Source organism: Malania oleifera, chromosome 2, assembly GCF_029873635.1.
Source record: "Malania oleifera isolate guangnan ecotype guangnan chromosome 2, ASM2987363v1, whole genome shotgun sequence".
NCBI lineage: Eukaryota > Viridiplantae > Streptophyta > Magnoliopsida > Santalales > Ximeniaceae > Malania > Malania oleifera.
Genome location: NC_080418.1, coordinates 127,791,500 through 127,809,621, shown reverse-complemented (window position 1 = coordinate 127,809,621; position 18,122 = coordinate 127,791,500). Strand labels below are relative to the sequence as shown.

Sequence of the window (18,122 nt, the reverse complement as noted above, 5' to 3'; positions counted from 1 at the left end):
ATGGTAAAAATTATAACCGTTGGGGACATGTAAGGAATTATTAAATTTGTTTTAAAATGGTTTAGTAAAAATGACACTATTTAACCGTCTTAATTGTGGTAAAAATATAAAACAACCTGAGAGTTTCGGGTGGCTGAACCACGGTTCGGTCGCCCGAACAGAGATAATGAAAAAAGTCAAATTTTAAAGTTCGGTTGTCTGAGCATGGGTTCAGTTTGCCGAACCAAAGCAATTCCCACACTGTTCGAGATTCGGGTACCCGGTCTAGAGTTTGGTTTACCGAACTCATGTGTTTGATCGCCCGGGGCTATTTTGAACATATAAGTTCGGGCAGCCGAGTTATTGGGAAAGGTCAAATCGGTGGTTCGGTTGCCCGTGGACGATACGTGTATTTTAGTTTGGTTTGCCGAACTCAGGTCAACATGCTGACCGGTCCACGGTTCGAGAGTCCGAGGTGTTTTGAACACCAAGGGTTCGGTTGCCCGAATCCTCCCAACTTTTGCCTATAAGTCCAGTTTTTCTCCAATTAAATCCCCTGATAATATAAGTGATTATGTGGATTATTTTATGTGTATGTGCAAGGACCTAAGGGCTTTCTAAGGTCTTTGAGCTTAATAAGATTTACATGCATGCAATGTTGATTATTACAGACCTTTGCCCTATGTTACTCTTACAGACCCGAATAAGGCAATAATATAAAGTACAATAAAGAGAAAGCTTCTGGGTCTTTAGACTTTGAATCTTCATGCATCATCAGTTGATATGCTAATTATATACCTGCACACAAACTCGAAAGTCATCAAATACTAAGAGTATTTATCATTATCAAAATCGGGTATGACCTATAAGGTCAATACTATTTACTCATCTTCTTCATTTGCACATTGATTGCAACTTGAAGCTAGATTGAGTACACAATTTTGTGAGCATTACACATTCATTTCGAAACTTAAACTCTCACTTCATTCTTGCATTATTGAAAATTGATTTTAGAGAGTAAGCAAGAGTTCTTTTTTAATATTACATTCATAAATATTTCTTGGGAAGACTCTCTTTAGCTTGTGAATCTTTGCATACTCATTGCAAGATTCAAAGGCTTGCATTGTGCTTTTGTTGAAAAATATTTTGGCAAGCTAAACCGTAATATCTCTTTCACCTTATATTTGAAAGATATTTTTTGCGATATTGCTTGGGTTATTAAAGATCTTTTGATAATACTTTTAGTGAACATTATATCTTGAATCAAAGATCATACTCTCTCTCTCTTTCTCTGTCACGCACACACACATACACAGATATATATATATATATATATATACATATATATATATATATACATATATATATATATATATATATATACATTTTTGAGAGTTGTCATATAAACTACAAAATCTCTATTGAGCTTAATCTCCCATCATACTAGAGTGTATTGTAGTTATTGTTGTACATCATTTGCTTGTTGTAGAAGCACTTCATTTGTACACAAAAACTTTCATCTTTGTATTCTCGACGTGTGGTCGGAAGAGGAAGGCACTAACCTATAAGGTGCACCGGTTTGGCTCTAGTCCGGTTAGGTGAGCTAGGAAGTACCGTCTTGTAAGGTGTAGATTTGGTTCCGCCTGGTAAGTGAGCCGAGGAGACTCTGTCTCGTAAGGAGTAGTGTAAACGGCGTCACTCCGCCCGTTAAGTGCGCATTTAGTGAATCCTCTTGCTGGTGAGTTTGAGGCGGAGATGTAGGCCCTGTTGGTCGAACCTCGATAAAAACCCTATGTCACTCTTTCCTTATACTTTTTACTTTCATGAATTTGCTTGCTTACTTTACCTGTTAATATTACTGCTTGAATATAGAGTATTAATTTGTGTTTGATTAGGAAATACTAGAACTGTAGTACCTGTGCAAATTATTTAATTGTTCATATATCTGATGAATTAATACTTGTCTAGACAATCCCTAGGTTGTGATATACTATTGTAAAACATTTGACCTAGAATTTTTAAAATCTCCAATTCACCCCCCTCTTGGGATTACACCAAAAATCACAAATGTCATCTCGAAGAAATTAATTTTATAAAGGATTGTCAAGCACGGGTATAGGCAAAACTTGCGTTCATGAAATAAATAATTATGAACATAATGATTTTCTAAGATATGAATTCTCATCGGTGGGTAAAAGTTCTGTTGGCATACATTTTGTTGGTTTTAAGACAAGCAAAGCATTAATTTACTTTTTTTTTCCTGTCATTTTTTCGCTTTGTTAGCAAGCTCTTGATGCCTATAGTGCTCATCAAGACACACCTACAACATATGTCTCATCCAACGAATTGAGGTAACATTTCATTTAGTAGCATTTGAAGTGCACAATTTTTGTATAGAGATGTATGCATGTTGTGGAGCTTAGATGAAAAATGGAGTATTACATCTGCTCTTTGAATCGAGCTCGTTGTTGACATTTGGGATATTATGTTCTTATGTTCTTTCTTTTATATATGTTTCTATATTTATGTTTAGAGAGTTTTTTTCTTTTGGAGTTTTTAAAAGGATAATAATAACATGGTTTTGCCCTCATATTTGTAGTTTGTGAGCTTTGACTTTAAACTTAAAGAACTTCATTCCCCAATCATTTTTAGAATCACTAAGTGAACAAACTTGGCATGAATATTCATTCCCTTCTTCAACTCTGCTCTATTGAACAAACTTGAGCCAAAATAAAACACATATGAATTTAATGTTATGATTTGCTCATTGATTTGCTATTTTTTGCTTATGTGTTTATTTTCTTATTTTGCAAGTCATAGTTTATAAGCTGATGGTTAATTATGTGACTAGAAAATTACCTTATTTGGGACTAAATGATGGATGGAAAATAAGTCTTGATTGATGAGGAGTTAAAAATGTTTTTTTTTTTTAACTTATGAATGTACTATATGAATTTTTGGACTTGAAACTTATATTTTTATGTAATTCTTCTTTGAAAGTTGTGTATTGCAAGGCAAATCATGTAACCTTTGGAATTTTAGTTAGCATATTATAATTATATTAGTAGCAATATTTGTAGGTATAAATGTCATGTGGCAACAAAATTTTAGTATGTGGATATAATGACCATTACAATTGTTGCTAAGTGTGGCAATATGTTATTATAGTGGTAAAAAAATAAGTTGTTTTAGTGGTAATTATAATTACCGCTAAAGCATGACTATTGAGTTAGTTAAATATTTTTCGGTGCCAAATGCAATAACCACTAAATTACTATAAGATGATTAATTCTTAATTAGGAACGGAGATGATCTATCTAGTAAGGATTGTAAAATTATCCTAGATGAAAGTTTGGCTACACAATGTAGAGTCTTAGTGTTAGGTATATATATATATATATTAAAAATTTGAAGAGAAAGGAGTAACATAAATCAACACAAGAGGACTAAATGGTGGAACTTGAAGGAAGGTAATATAGTAAAATTTAAAGATAAAATGATCAAAGAGTGTGATTAGACAGTAGACAATAAGGAAAATACAAAAAATGTTTGGAATAAAATGACTAATTCTATAGTAAGGATAGCAAAAGAGGTTTTAGGTAAGTTCAATAGAAGATACTTGAGTAGTAAAGAAAGTTTGTGATGAGATAAAAAAACCCCAAAAGTGCTAAGAAAATAAAATTGGTATAAAATATGGCAAAAGTATAGGAATATAAAAAATCTTGAAAGATATAAAGAAGCGAGAAATAATGAAAAAAAAAAAAAAGACTACTAGTGAAGCTAAACAAAGAGCTTTTGATACTTTTTATATTGGAATAAATACAAAAGAAAGAGAAAATGACATTTATAAACTTGGCAAAGTTAGAGAAAGAAAATGCAAATATTTAAGTGATGTAAACTGTATAAAGGACAATAATGATAATGTCTTAATTAGAGAAAAAAAAAACATAAAATAAAGATGACTAAGATACTTTGATGAGTTGTTTAGTGAAAACCAAAATGAAATATTGAACTTCAGAATGACAAGTGAGGAGAATACTAAAAACAAGGAGATTTATTTGCAAAATTATAGTCCTTGAAGTTAAGATAACATTAAAAAATATGAAAAGTGAGTAAAATAAAGGACCAAATAAAATATCAATTGACGTTAAGAAATGTTTAAGGGATAAATGAATTATTTGATTAATTAATCAATTCAACACTATTATAAAAACCAATAAATGTCAGAATAATGGAGGAAAGGTATGTTAATACCTTTGTACAAAAATAAAGACAATATTCAAAATTATAATAACTGTCGTAGAATTAAGATTATGTGTCATGCGATGAAATTACGGGAAATGATAATTAAACGTATAATTAGAATAGAAATGAAAATTTCATAAAATAAAATTGGTTTTATGTCGAGGAGATCAACAACATAAGCTATTTGTCTTTTAAGAAGTTTAATAGAAAAGTTTAAGTAAAAGAAAAAAGACTTACACATGGTTTTTATTAACCTAGAGAAAACTTATAATAGAGTACATAGGGAAATTCTTTGGTGGGTCTTAGGAAAAAAGGGGGTTTAAATTAGATCTACTAAGGTCATTGAGAATATGTACGATAGAGTTGTGCTTATAGTTAAGACTGTCACATTAGGTGTATATCAAGGTTCTATTTTAAGTCCTTATCTTTTTACTTTAATAATTAATGAACTTACTAAAAATATCCAAAATGAGATCTCTCAGTATATGTTGTTTGCAAATAATATCATATTGATTGATGATAGTAGGAGAATCGTGGAATTTAAGCTAAAACTTTAGACAACCACTTTAGAGTCTAAATGGTTTAGGATAAGTAGAAATAAGACAAAATATATGAATGTAATTTCAATAATGTGAGGAGTAGCAACGGAAAGAAGATTAAACTGGATAATCAAGATATTAATAACACTAATAAATTTTTGGTGTTTGTGTAATCGCTGAATACCCTTAAATTTAAAAGGAAGTTTTATAATATAGTTATAAGACCAATAATTTTGTATGATTCAGAATGTTGGACAATTAGGAAATAATATGTACAAAAAGTAAAAGTTATTGAAATACAAATATTAAGGTGGACGAGTGGTTTAACATTAAAAGAGAAAGTAAGGAATGGGTATGTAGAGATCCGGAGAATTTATAGTAATTAAATAATAAGAAAAGGAAAAAAAAAAGGGAAATTTCACAAAAAGGACAGGGTCTCCGCGTTCGTCGACGAATCATCTTCTTGGGTTCGTCGACGTGGACGCGTATCTCGTCGACGAGAATTTACTAAGAGACTGTTTTTAGGGTCTGAATTTTGTCGACGAGGGCACTGTCTTCGTCGACAAAACGCCTTCATGGACTCGTCAACGAGGCGACGTGGCTCATCGACGAGGTCACGTGACCAACCACCTATAAATATGCAGAAAATAGGTTTTCAGCGAAAAATTTCTCTCCCTCTCATTTTCCCTATCTATAAAACGAGTTTATCTCACTTATTTCTAGATTTCTGGCTTCCATTCCCCTTGGTTCGACTATCAGAAGCTACCACGATGATCCTGGGGAGATTCTCTATAACTTAGCTGGAGCGGAAATTCAATTTGAACAGTTTGGGAACCATCTTAGAATTGGTAAGTGGATTTTTAGGTATTTTCAGTATTACCAATATTATTTTGGGTCAGATTTTGTATTATATGAGAATATATTGGTATTTTGTGGAATAAATTTGGGGTGTCATATTTTTAGGAGTAGGATGTTTTGAGCCCCTATAGTCATGGGTTGAAGACCCCAGCAAGTATCTGTTCGAGTGTCCAAGTAAATTATATTTTAAAAAATTATGAATAGACAATCTCAGGAAATATGAGTGTATTGATTTACTGGAAAATTTGTATATGTAAATGCAGGTTTTTTGAGTTGGTACACCGAGGGTGCAAGAGTTGAGTGGAGGTCAACCTCTTAGTTAGATAAGTAAGAGAAATATGTTATGTTAAGAATTTTAGAAAGTTTACTAGAAAATTATGTATATATAAGTTTATTATTCAGTTTTTCCAAAATATTATTATATTAGGAAATGCAAATTTTAGAGTATGGGAATTTAATTACTTAATTGTGTGACATGAGTACATAACAATTTAGTATAGTATTTATACAATTTTACAAATATCATGTTTTACAGTATATTAGCAGAAAATATCAATATGCAGTTTTCAGAATTATGATTTATAATATTTTTCAGAATGTCATGACTTCAAAACCATAACACCCAGTTATTCAGTTATTCAGTCAAATATTCAAAATATACATATCAGTTTAAAAATGTTATGGTTATTTCAAACTCATAGTAAAAACAGTAAGATAATTATAAGTATCAGTACTAAATAGTATCAGACCCTAATGAATTATTCAGTCAGATCCAGATAGTAGAACACGGTACCGTTGCTATTTCACATCAGAGTACATCCCACATATCTCAGATAGTGTGTGGGTTATCGTCTATCATGCCTGGAGAGATTGCAGTCTCCCAAAAAGTTTGGGTTGAGGTGGCCGATTTGATGAGGTAGAGACTAGTTATCGTGCTCGGAGAGATTGCAGTGGGCCAGATTGATGGTTGGTAGAGTTTCAAATTGATTTACCTGGTGGGCCAGCCAGTGTTAAGTCCTACCTACGGGCTGTACAACTATGTCATGAGGGGTTAAATCATGACATTCAGTTTTCAGGGTATTATCACAGTTATTTCTATATATGCAAATTTACAGTACAACAACAAATTTATTATATTACTAGAATTATGTGTAATTGGAAAACTTAGATGTACAATTGTATTTTAAACTGCGATAAATGTAAGCTGTAAAGTATATTATTCAATTAGTTTTACGATTTTAGTAAAATACTAGTAAATTATTTGTGTAACTCACTTGCCACACACTAGTGATAACATGTTTCACCTTACTGAACGTTGTCTCATTCCAGTGATTTAACATTTTTCAGGTGATCAAATTAGGCGAGCAGATAAGACTTGCAGGTAGAGAGGTTCTTGTGCTGCCCTTTTTGAAGGGCGAGTGTTTCCTGGGTGTTAGTTGTTTAGGTAGATCTCAGGGTTTTTGATGGATGTCACTGAGAGTTTTGTAATGTATAATTTGGGACTTTTTAGATTTTTGATATTGTAACTATAGTTTACAACTTTATGCTTACTGTTGCTTAGGAATGTAATGTTAACAGAGTTTTCTCAGTACTCTCTTGGGACTTGAGATGTTTTTAGCAGATAATACAGAGAGATTTGCTATATATGTTTAAGTGAAAAGAAAAAAAAAATGGCATAAAAAATCAGGTCGTTACAGGGTATATGCACAACAATTTAGGCATAACACTACTTGAAAATAAGATAGTGGTGGTGCAACTTAAATGATTTGGATATTTAAAACGCAGGCATAATAGAACACTTATGCAGAGAAGTGAGTTAGTTATTGTTTTTAACAAGAAAAGGAGTAGGAGTAGGTTTAAAATAACTTGAAATGAGATTGTGAAAAATGATTTTATAGTTTTTAATCTATTGAGAAAAATACATTCCATAAAATAAAATGTAATCAATTATTACTAGTGGGACTTAAGATTTGTTGTTGTAGTGACAATGATTATTATTGTTAAAATTCTTCAACCATGACTATGATTATTATCGTTAAAATTCTTTTACCATGACTTATGAACCTCTTTCAGTGGCTAATCAAATTATCAACATTAATTGCCACTAATCTTTATAGCTTTTGCTAGCGATTGCAGTAATTATAATTACCATAAGAGGTGTATTGGAGTGATTTTGGGGGAAAATGTTTAGTTTCTAATAAAATAATATTAAAAATTGAAAAAAATTTAAAAAAACACGTGTCAATAATTATCTTCCCTCGAGTTAAGACGCCGCACGGCCGCAACCCGTACCACTACGACTAGATTGTCGAACCGGGTCTCCGTTCAGGCCCCCGCTGTCTTCTACTGAATCTGCGAAGGGGAAACAGCTCCACACTGTCCCTCATTTTCCAGTTTCAACCTAGGGTTTTCCACCTGAACTGCCATGGCAGAAGTCATGAACCTGCCGGTCGACTCGTTGGACCCCCCCCGGGACCAGCCTGACCGGGATGATACGAAATCCCCGGAAGACCCTCAGCCATCACCTCCGCCACCGCCGAGGCGTCGAGACAGAGACTCTAGGGAGAGGCGAGACGACCGGGACGGCGACCGCCTACCAACCCGTCTCGGCGGCGACGACCATGACAGAAATCGGTCCCCGCCGCGAGAGAGGGAGAGGGATCTCAAGCGGAGGAGCAGCCCCAGCTCCCCTCCACCATATCGCGGTCGCCGGCACTCACCGCTTGGCCGCTCGCCTCCATTTCCGCCGTACAAGCGATCTAGAAGGGACGACAGTGGGTACAATGGCCGCCGTGGTAGCCCAAGGGGAGGATTTGGACCTGGCGACAGAAGGTAAGCCAGTTGTAAGCTTAGCGTCGTGGGGCGTTGTTCCATGAATTTCCTTATTTCAAATATTTGGATCAAAGAATAAAATTTATTGAAATATGTTTAAGAAACGAGAAATCAAGGCTGATCAACTGTAAAATATTTAATTTTGATTTACGATGTATTTCATTTTTCTCATTTTCCTTGATAACCAAACCAGAGAAGCATATTTTTTCATGTTCATTTTCTGTCTTTTTTTTGGATAAAAAAAAAATATATATTAATAGAGAATGAACAAGGAACAAAGAATGGTGGACAAGATTTCCTCTTCTTCTGTCGTTCGTGTTTTCCAAGTTTTAAACAAAGCCAAGTATAAGTGAGTGAAGATATCAAGACCGGAAGAGCCTGTTTTTTTCAATTATTGCATCTCCATGAATAAGTCGCTAAATCAAATAAGATAGGTTGGACTATAGGTGCCAAATATTTTTATTTTTCCTTTTTTTTTTCGTTGCAAATTTGTTCACACTTTATAAAAAACGGTACTTATTGGAGCGTGAGTTTGTCTCATATTAACATTTTATTTGGTCTGCATTTAAAAATATCTCTGTTGCTTTCATAAAACAAGCCAAGTAGAGCATGCTACTGGTGTCTTATTTCCGAGAATCTAGTTGTATTTACTTTTTTTTTTGTTCCTTGGAAGTTAAATAATACATAGTAATGCAGATTGGGGGCATTTTTTTTTTTAATATGAGAAAATTTGTATTAAATAAGACAAAACAAAAGTACGATGTGTGGAGGACAAGACATCCTCCGAGAATCAACTAAGATTAACTACAATAATGCTGCCTTTAAAGTTGGGATTATGGTTGATATTATTGACTAACTGGTTAACTTGCTATAGGCTAATTAATCAATCTCTCCATAGGAATTTTGGGGATTAGAGATCTCTTTACCAAGCTTGGATGATTAAGTGGTAGTGTTGGATTTTGGAGGAGGGTTAGTCGTTGGTGGGGAGGAATTTTGGCCATATGTTTTTGAAAGAAGTAGATGTGCTTCTATGGTTTTTGGATTTCCATTGCGGTAGTTTTGGCTGGAGGTTTGGAGCGAGGATGCAAGTATGCAACCCTTATTGCCTAATAATACCCTTCTCATTCTGCTTCCAAGGCAGGATGGAGACTTTGGCAAGTGGCTGGCTTCATTGGAAGTTATTTATTGGAAGTCTTCTATTAGAGATGCTTATTAGGATGAGAATGGGTTCAACTTGATTATCTAGAAGCTTTGTGCATGCAGTTGAAAGGGATAGGCCTAGAAGGGATTTGGCCACAAATAGCTGATTTTTGGAAAGTCTTCCAGTGAAGCTCTATTGGCAAGGATTTGCATGAAAGATGGGAATCTCTCCCATAGAAGATGATTTAGAAGACAAGAGCCCCAATAGGTGGATGGGTTTTTTCATGCGGAATGCTACTTTTGTAGCTTGTATTGACAATTAATAATTTGCATAGAAAATAAAGAATTTTGGCGAATATGTTTTGATATAAAAAAATGGCAAGTTGGTTAAGCTTCTTTCTCTTCATTCTGTCATTCGCTAAAAGCCTTTCGGAGTTGCTGTAAGCCTGTAAGCAATGATGTGTATTTGTTGGGTTTGGTTTGGATTTGTGAAACATAAAGTTTTTGCATAGCAAAGGCCTTTTATGAAAAGGCTAAGGAGAAGATTTGATTTGTACTCAAATGTATTTTTTTGAACGGTATGGAATGAAAGCAGCAATTTTTTGTTGAAAAGCTATGGTTATCTGCCCCAGTTTTAGATGAGAGAAACTCCCAACTCTTTTTCTTTTGTGAAAAATGGGTTTATTTGGAATGTGATGACAAATCTTGTAGATGTTCTATCTTCCACTAGTCCCTGTGGGCTGTTTTTTGTTTTGGAATTTTGTGTTCGATTGTTGATATTTGGAAATATTTTGTCTTATTTTCCTACAATATAATACAATACTTTTCATTTAAAGATAAAAAGAAAAGCTGTTGACCAGTAGGAAGCTTGCCATTTTAGAATTGGTCTTAAATGTGAGGTTTAAGGCTTGCATTGGGAATGGTTTCATGGGTATAATAAGGGTTTATCCCATGAATTGATGCATCAAACATCATATCATTAATCTTTTTAAACAAATTTTTTTTTAAAAGATTTGCAAAAGAAAATTTGTAAAGAGGGAGAAAGAGAAACATTACAACCTACAGGACAAGAAGTAACGAAAAAGGAAAAAATGAAAAAGGAAAAAAGAAAAAAGAAAAAAGAAAGAGACTACTTATTTAATAAATGTTTCTCAAACCCTTCCCATCATAATTTTAATGGAACATAGTAAGCTATCTAACTCTCTTGGACCTTTTTTGTCTTTTAGATTTTTCACAATCCAGCCTAATTTCAGCCGAGCAGGATTGGTTAAGTAAAGGTTCAAAGAGATCTTAAACTCCATTGTCAATTCTCATTAGAATTCTCTAGAGAAATAGTACTGTCCCCTTTGAAAGTGCTGTCCTGTTTCCTCCACTCCTGATCAATACGTGGTTCTAGAGAGTGTTTGTCCTCCTTAAAAATTGTAATCCCTTCAAATCACTACTATGGGGGTCTCTAATACATGGGAGGTATTATCTAGAGAAGTGTCCGAATTACATTCATACAAGGCTCATAATTCATTCAGCGGAAGATTAATTGCCACATTCAGAAGTGCCATCTAACTGACTCTCCTCATATGATGCATCACCCTGATTCTTCATCTCCTCTGCCACCCTTGCTATAGTCATTCCCAAGAGCACTGTCTGAGCCTGCTAGTTTGACAGTCCACAGGTGTAGAAGTCCCCTCATGGTTTCTCTTTAGCTCGTTTTTTGTATGCAAATTTAGGTGGAGCTACACTAAAAAAAATTGCGTCTTGCCACCTGATTGCGTAGTCCTTATTCGAGCAATTGACTTATCAAAGCCTGCGGCAGAGGCCTTTCTTAGACTAGAAATCAAACATCATACTTTCCCTCTGACCAACCTGAGCTTCAGCACTTTTTCCCACCACAAGTAATGTTTATCAATCTTCTTGGCTGCTTCGGTTGTTGGAAGAGGATTATCCTGAATCAATAAATCTTGCCCAATCTTCTCAAAAGACTGCCTTCTTTGGTGGAATAAAGATCATGCTGTTTCCGCCATAGCACTTATAATGATCTCCACTAGTAGCTTCATGACTTGACGTCTTGATGTAGGACAAAAAGAAAGACCTCGGGAAGATCTTTGGTGGAGAATAATTCAGAAGAATTGGGTCAAGGGATTGTTGGGTTTAGTTAGTACTTAATTACGTGTTTAGTATTAACTAGTATAGGATTATCTCTATTTGGGGGCTTGTTTGTAATATTTGTGTATACTAGGGGTATGTTTGTAATGTAATGTAGTATTAGGGGTATGTGTGTAATTTCATGTGAAGGGGCTTTCTTATAAATAGTGTGTTAAAGCCATGTTGTAGGCAATTGTTGATGAATTTGAATTTGAAGTGAACGTGAGATTTCCCCTTGCATCTCCCCTCTCCTCAATTCGCTCTTCCTTCTTCCCATTTCCTCTTGGCTGCAGATCCTTGATGCTGTCCCTGCATCATTTGGAATCGACAGAGCCTAAAACCAATCTCTATTCTTCCTTTTCAAGCCCCATCTTCCCCTTTCACTCTGTTTCTCTGGGTCTTCTCTTATTTATTCTCTCTCTCTCTCTGGTTCTGCCTCTGATTTCTGTTCTTTCTTTTTCTATTCTATTCTATTCTCAGTGCTGTTCAACAAATCTCTCTCTATCTCCCTTCTTTCTTTCTTCTTCTTCTTCTTCTTCTTCTCCTTCTTCTTCTCCTTCTCCTTCTCCTTCTCCTTCTTCCTGCTTCATCATTTTTCTGTTCTGCATTCTGTTTGCCCTTTTTCATCCTATCTTTATCTTTCTCTATTCTGTCCTTTGTCTGTTCCTAATTCCCTGCTGCTGCCATCTTCTTCTTCTATTCCTCTTCCCTTCTTTTCTGTTCTCCTATTCGTCTAACTCTCTCCCATAATTCTGTCAAATTTCTCTCTGATTTTTGAATTCCAGTCAGTGCCCTACATTAAAATCAATGAAAATCCCAGAAAGCAGAGGTACTGTTCATATGTAACTTCTCCAAAAATTACAACTGTGCCCCATAATTTCGAAACACTATTTTTTTTTCAGACATTATGTTGTAAGTTGTAAGTTGTAACTTGTAACGCCATTATCACAATCAGAAATAGAGTCCACAGAAAGGCCTACCTGCAAATTTTCATCGGAGTCTCATGCGCCTGAAATTTTGGGTTTTCTCTTCTACCATATTTTGATCTGCAGAGAGATATTTTGACTATGGGCATGATATTCTGCAAGAAAATTAAATTGTTGCTGCCAGCACTAAAAATCAGGTTTTTTCTATTGCTGCATTTTTGTGAATTTTCAAAGTGACTTTGTTTTGTTTTAGCATGGTGCCCAATATCTACAGTGAATTGAATAGTTCTTGAAAATTGGGAGTCTAGTTTGTGGTTTTGCATGATTAGACTGAGAATTGTGGGCAGTTGTGTTAAGGGCTTTTGGTGATATATATAGTTGCTATATATATAAATAAATCTAGTAATATGCTGACAACTTTCTAGAAAATTGATTGGCTATTGCAATACTTTGAGCATAGTATCAAGCCATTCCATATGTTTCTTAGGTATGGGGCAAAAATTCTGCAAATTCATCATTGATGGAAGATGTCCTATGACTGTGATTCCTAGAAATGGAGTCTCACTTGTTTGCAGCTTCACCTAGAATCTCACCAGAGTTGTATGAGACATCTTGGGTTGATAACCATACCGTATGTGTTTGTGAAAGATTTTCAGTTCCTATTCTGATGGGTGACTTTTGATAATGTTTGGTGTGATATATTGGCCCTGTACTTCTTGGTTCTCCTTGGTTGAATATTTGGGCATGACCAAAAGTTATGAGGATACATGTCTTCCGTTATAATGGTAAGAAGATCATTTTTGAAGCCCGCTCTACCTATCAGTCGAGTCAAAGAATCTGCCAGAGTTAACTTGAAGACACAACAAGAAAGGAAATGGATGTGTTTGAAGACGTCGAAAGTCTTTCAAACATCCCTATTGTTGAGTTTGTCATTCCCGATGTGTTTATTGATGCAAATTCTCAACTCAAGTCTATGGTGCTGCTAATGGAACATGGTTTCTTGTGTCACTCTAGTGCTGGATTTCAAAGAATCCAAGTTTGTTTCTTGCTTTTAAGTTTCTCATATTTCAAATTTTGAGGCCAAATTTTTCTAACTGGGGGGAGATTTGATGTAGGACAAGACGCAAGACATTGGAAAGATCCTTGTTGGAGAACAATTAAGAAGAATTGGGTAAAGGGATTGCTGGGTTTTGTTAGAACTTATCTGTGTGTTTAGTATCGACTAGTATAGGGTTAGGTGTATTTGGGGTGGGGCCTTGTTTGTAATATTTGTGTATTCTAAGGGTATGCTTGTAATGTAATGTAGTTTAGGGGTATATGTGTAATTTCATGTGAAGAGACTTTCTTATAAATAGTGTGTGAAAGTCATGTTGTAGGCAGTTATTGACAAATTTGAATTTAAAGTGAATGTGAGATTTTCCCTTGTATCTCCTCTTTCCGCTCTTCCTTTTCCTTTCCCCTTTCCTCCCTTCTATCTGTCATGGCTGCAGATACTTGATGCCGCCCCTGCATCACCTCCTCTGGCCAGCAGCATCAATTGCCTTTCTTGTCAGTCCTCACTTTTGGGTGTTTGATTGTAAAACGCCCCTGCCCCTTAAATGAGATCATTATTTTCTCTCTTCTTGTCTGCAGTATCCTGTCTATTTGGTCGAGGAAATGAGCTCTCATGGCCCTGGGATTTGCAGCCCACTTCGTGAGAAATCTAAGCTGGCATGCACCATGGCTTCCCCAGAAATTTAAACCCAGTCAATGGCATAAAGTCTGTAAGTGGGTAAGGACCGGGCTTTTCCATGCTGTTGGGCTTGAATATTAGAACTAAGTAATTGGGCATTATCAGTAGTTACCTCATGTTGCATCTGTTGAGCTTTGACACAAGCAGACTTCTCTGACCCCTACTTACCTGACACTTGACCCAAATCCAACAAAACCTGACTAATTCTAGGTCCAATCCAGCCCATCGTTGTCCCCCGTCCTTGTGAACTATTCAACCCTTTGAAACCCTAGCTTTCCACTCACCGCCCCGCTGCATCTATTTCCATGCCAGAAACCTCAGATCCACTTGAATTTGCACATTGCCAGCTGCTATCGGAGTATCGGGTGATTGCAGAACATTCCCCGTTTCACAGTTTCATTTCAAAGTTGTTTGAATCCTTCAACCCCATGAGACTGTGTAAGCTATCTGCTAATAATTCTCTAGTTATCCACTTCCACACCCCAGAAGCAAAGTTCAAATAACCCCTTCCACTTAGCCTCGGCCCCACTTTAAGAAAGGTGCAAATTTATGCCTGTCTGTCTGCCACCATATACTTAATAACAAAAGAAGAGATTTCATTGATAAGAGAAGAATTTACAAAAAGGAGAAAAGACTTCTCCCATCAAAATTCTGGAAAATCCAGAAAAAAAAAACTAATTAAAAAAAGCTGGGAAAAAAAATCAGAGCAAGAGATTCTTCCATTCTCACAGTACCTCTGAAAAACTAACTCCCTTAAAGCAACCGAAGCCAACTCACCATAAAGTGGCCATGCTATTAATCTTCTCCCATACCAGTTGCCAATTCAATTTTCTCCCTGAAAAAAGTCTGTGCAATACGCTCCAACCATAATCCCCACGACACTGCAAAAATTCCACATTTCCAAAGTGCAGCCGTCTCCTTCCTGCTACCAAACCCCTCAAAAGAAATAGATAACAATTCCTCCACTGATGCCGGGCAGACCCAAGATTCTCCCATCATGCCAAATAATTTATTCCAGATTCTCCAAGCATAATTGCAGTGTAATAATAGATGAGGTGCCGTTTCAAAATTCAAATAACTTAGCACGCAAACATCTGGAAATAAGCCTTCATAGGTCTCCTAATTTGCAACAGGCTATTAGTATTGATTTTATTAAGCACAATCAGCCAAATGAAAGCCTTAATTATTTGGGGAGCTTTGGCCTTCCTAATAAATGAATATAGGGGAAAACATGAATTAGAATGGGTTAAAAACTCAAAAAAAAAAAAAAAGATTTACAAGAATACACCCCCAAATGATCCAAAACCCAAGACCAAATATCCCTAGCTGAAGAAATATGACAATCGTTCAATAACGATAACAAAGATGAAAGTTCCAACAACTCTCTATCGTTAAGAGATCTTCCGAAATGAAATTGAAAGTTCTAAGAAATTAGAGGGCTACTAGAGTCAACCACAAAGAATGAAATCAAACTATTTTGCCTTGAGCTCAAATGAAAGAAACGAGGAAAAGATGTGTCTAGAACGTCATTCCTCAACTATGGATCTTTCCAAAATTGAATCCGAGAACCCCTCGCCACCACTAATTTAATGTGAGTAAACAAGGGATAAACATCGCAAACATTGGTAATCCACCCATTCTCGCCCAAACCATACTTCTAATGAAACCATGCCAAAGGGAGTGATCTTCTAGGGGAAAATGCCAAAACCGCTTGGCTAAAAGGGCGATGTTTGTAGAGACAAAATTTCCAAGACCCAGTCCTCCCTCAAATTTCGACCTACAAATTTCTTCCCACAAGCTAAATGATCCCTAAAGCCCCTGACTCCATACCACAAGAAATCCCTCATGATTTTCTCAATCTTTTAGCAATCCCCACTTGAAATTGAAAAGCAAAAAAACTAATATAGTAGGATACTAGATAAATAGGCATGGATAAGGGTGATTCTACCCCCAAAGGAAAAATGCCCCCTTCCAATTGTCAAGCCTCTTAGCCTCCATTTGTGAGCATTTAAAAGAAAAGTGCTTATAGCATTTATCACTTAAAATAAGCACTTTTACAAAGAAGTGGTATTCGGTTTGTACTACAATAAACACTTATTTCAAAAAAATGTGTTTTTCCAAAAACCATTATTTTGAGAACTATTTAAGTGAATTTTGAGAAGCAATCTAAGATAGTTTTTTGACCATTTATAAGTGTCACTATTTGTAAGTAGGTCAATTTTGTAAATATAAGAAAATTTAGTGGTTATTTTCTAATTTGAAAAATACATTGGAAGATAATCGTATACTATTTTATTATGTATTATAACATATTGATTATTAATGAAACATAAGCCAATTCTTGAATGAAGAAGAAGAACCAACTATTAATTTAAATTAATATTAAAAATTAAAAATCATAATTTAATTAATAATATTATTTTAACATAAATTTATATGATATAATCATATGTTATTAATGTAAATTAAGAACAAGATTATTGTTAATCAAAAAATAATATTATATTATTTTTATTTAATAAAAATATTTAATAACAGTTAAGATAATTATTAATTAAGTGGTTAATTAAAAATTAAACAATGTAATTAATAATAATATTTTAAAATAAATTAGTATGATAATCATATGTTATAAATGTAAATTAAGAACAAGATTATTGTTAATCAAAATAATAATTTTATATTATTTTTACTTAATAAAAATGCTTAAATATTAATTAAAAATAGAAGTTAAGATAATTATTAATTAATTTGTTAATTAAAAATTAACCATATAATATTTTATTATTCGTTATAACTTATTAATTATTAATAAACTATAATTAAATCATGCTTTTGGTAAAAAGAGCCATCTATAAATTTAATTAACATTTGATAAACTAAAAATTTTAATTTAGTTATTAATACTATTTTTAACATAAATTTGTATGATAGTCATATCTTATAAATATACATTAATTACAAGATTATTGTTAATTAATATCAGAGCCATCTTACCTGGAGTCCAGGAAGTTGAGATCATTGAGGTGAATACAATAAGAATGAAAGCAGCAGGAAGTAAGGAATTTATCTTCCCCATAGAATCCCAGAGCACATAAATCACTCCTGCACGACTTTCTTCTTCCATCTCTCTTCCTCCCTCCATCAAGAGAACTGTCTCCTCAAAAATCACAAACCTTGTTGAGTATACACTTACATACCTGATTCAGCTCAGATTGAAGAAACTTCTCTTCCTCTTCTAAGTCCCTACAATATATTTCGCAGAAAGAAATCTTTGGCACAACAAGTGCGAACCCTTATATCTAATCAGAGATCACCAGTTAAAGAGTATGTCCAGACCACCGCTCTTGATAAATGCCTCATTCCTTCCTCTTTCAAGAAACAATATGTAGACCTTGAGATCAGCCAAGATATGATTGATCAATGGATCAAGGAGGGTTTTACCCATCTCCATTTTGGTGCTATCCGTCTAATCCTCACTCTCCATGGTCGGAAATGTCTCCCAGTCACTGCTAGAATTACCCTTCTTAACACTACATTCACTCAGTATTAGCATGCCATTATCGGCACCTCTCTCACCACTCTCCAGGCAGGAAGCATTTCACTTACTTTCTTCCCCAATTTCAATATCCCTCTCAGGGATAAGAATCTCAAGAACTGTATGAAGATCCAGTTGCAGATATTAGGAGCTCCACAGATAGCATCCTCCTATATGGCTACCCTTCATCATGA

General features: G+C 34.8%; 1 protein-coding gene across 2 annotated transcripts in view; it reads left to right on the top strand.

Moving 5' to 3' along the window:
• The first annotated feature begins 7,894 nt into the window (after positions 1–7,894).
• Positions 7,895–18,122, top strand: part of LOC131148021 (serrate RNA effector molecule) — a 60,150-nt gene continuing 49,922 nt past the window's right edge. The window contains exon 1 of one of the 2 annotated variants that reach the window (XM_058097763.1): positions 7,895–8,453. In XM_058097763.1, the coding sequence (XP_057953746.1) occupies positions 8,047–8,453 (407 nt within the window). In that variant the 5' untranslated portion in view covers positions 7,895–8,046. The remainder of the gene's footprint in view (positions 8,454–18,122) is intronic. The other variant, XM_058097764.1, reaches the window with a different exon arrangement.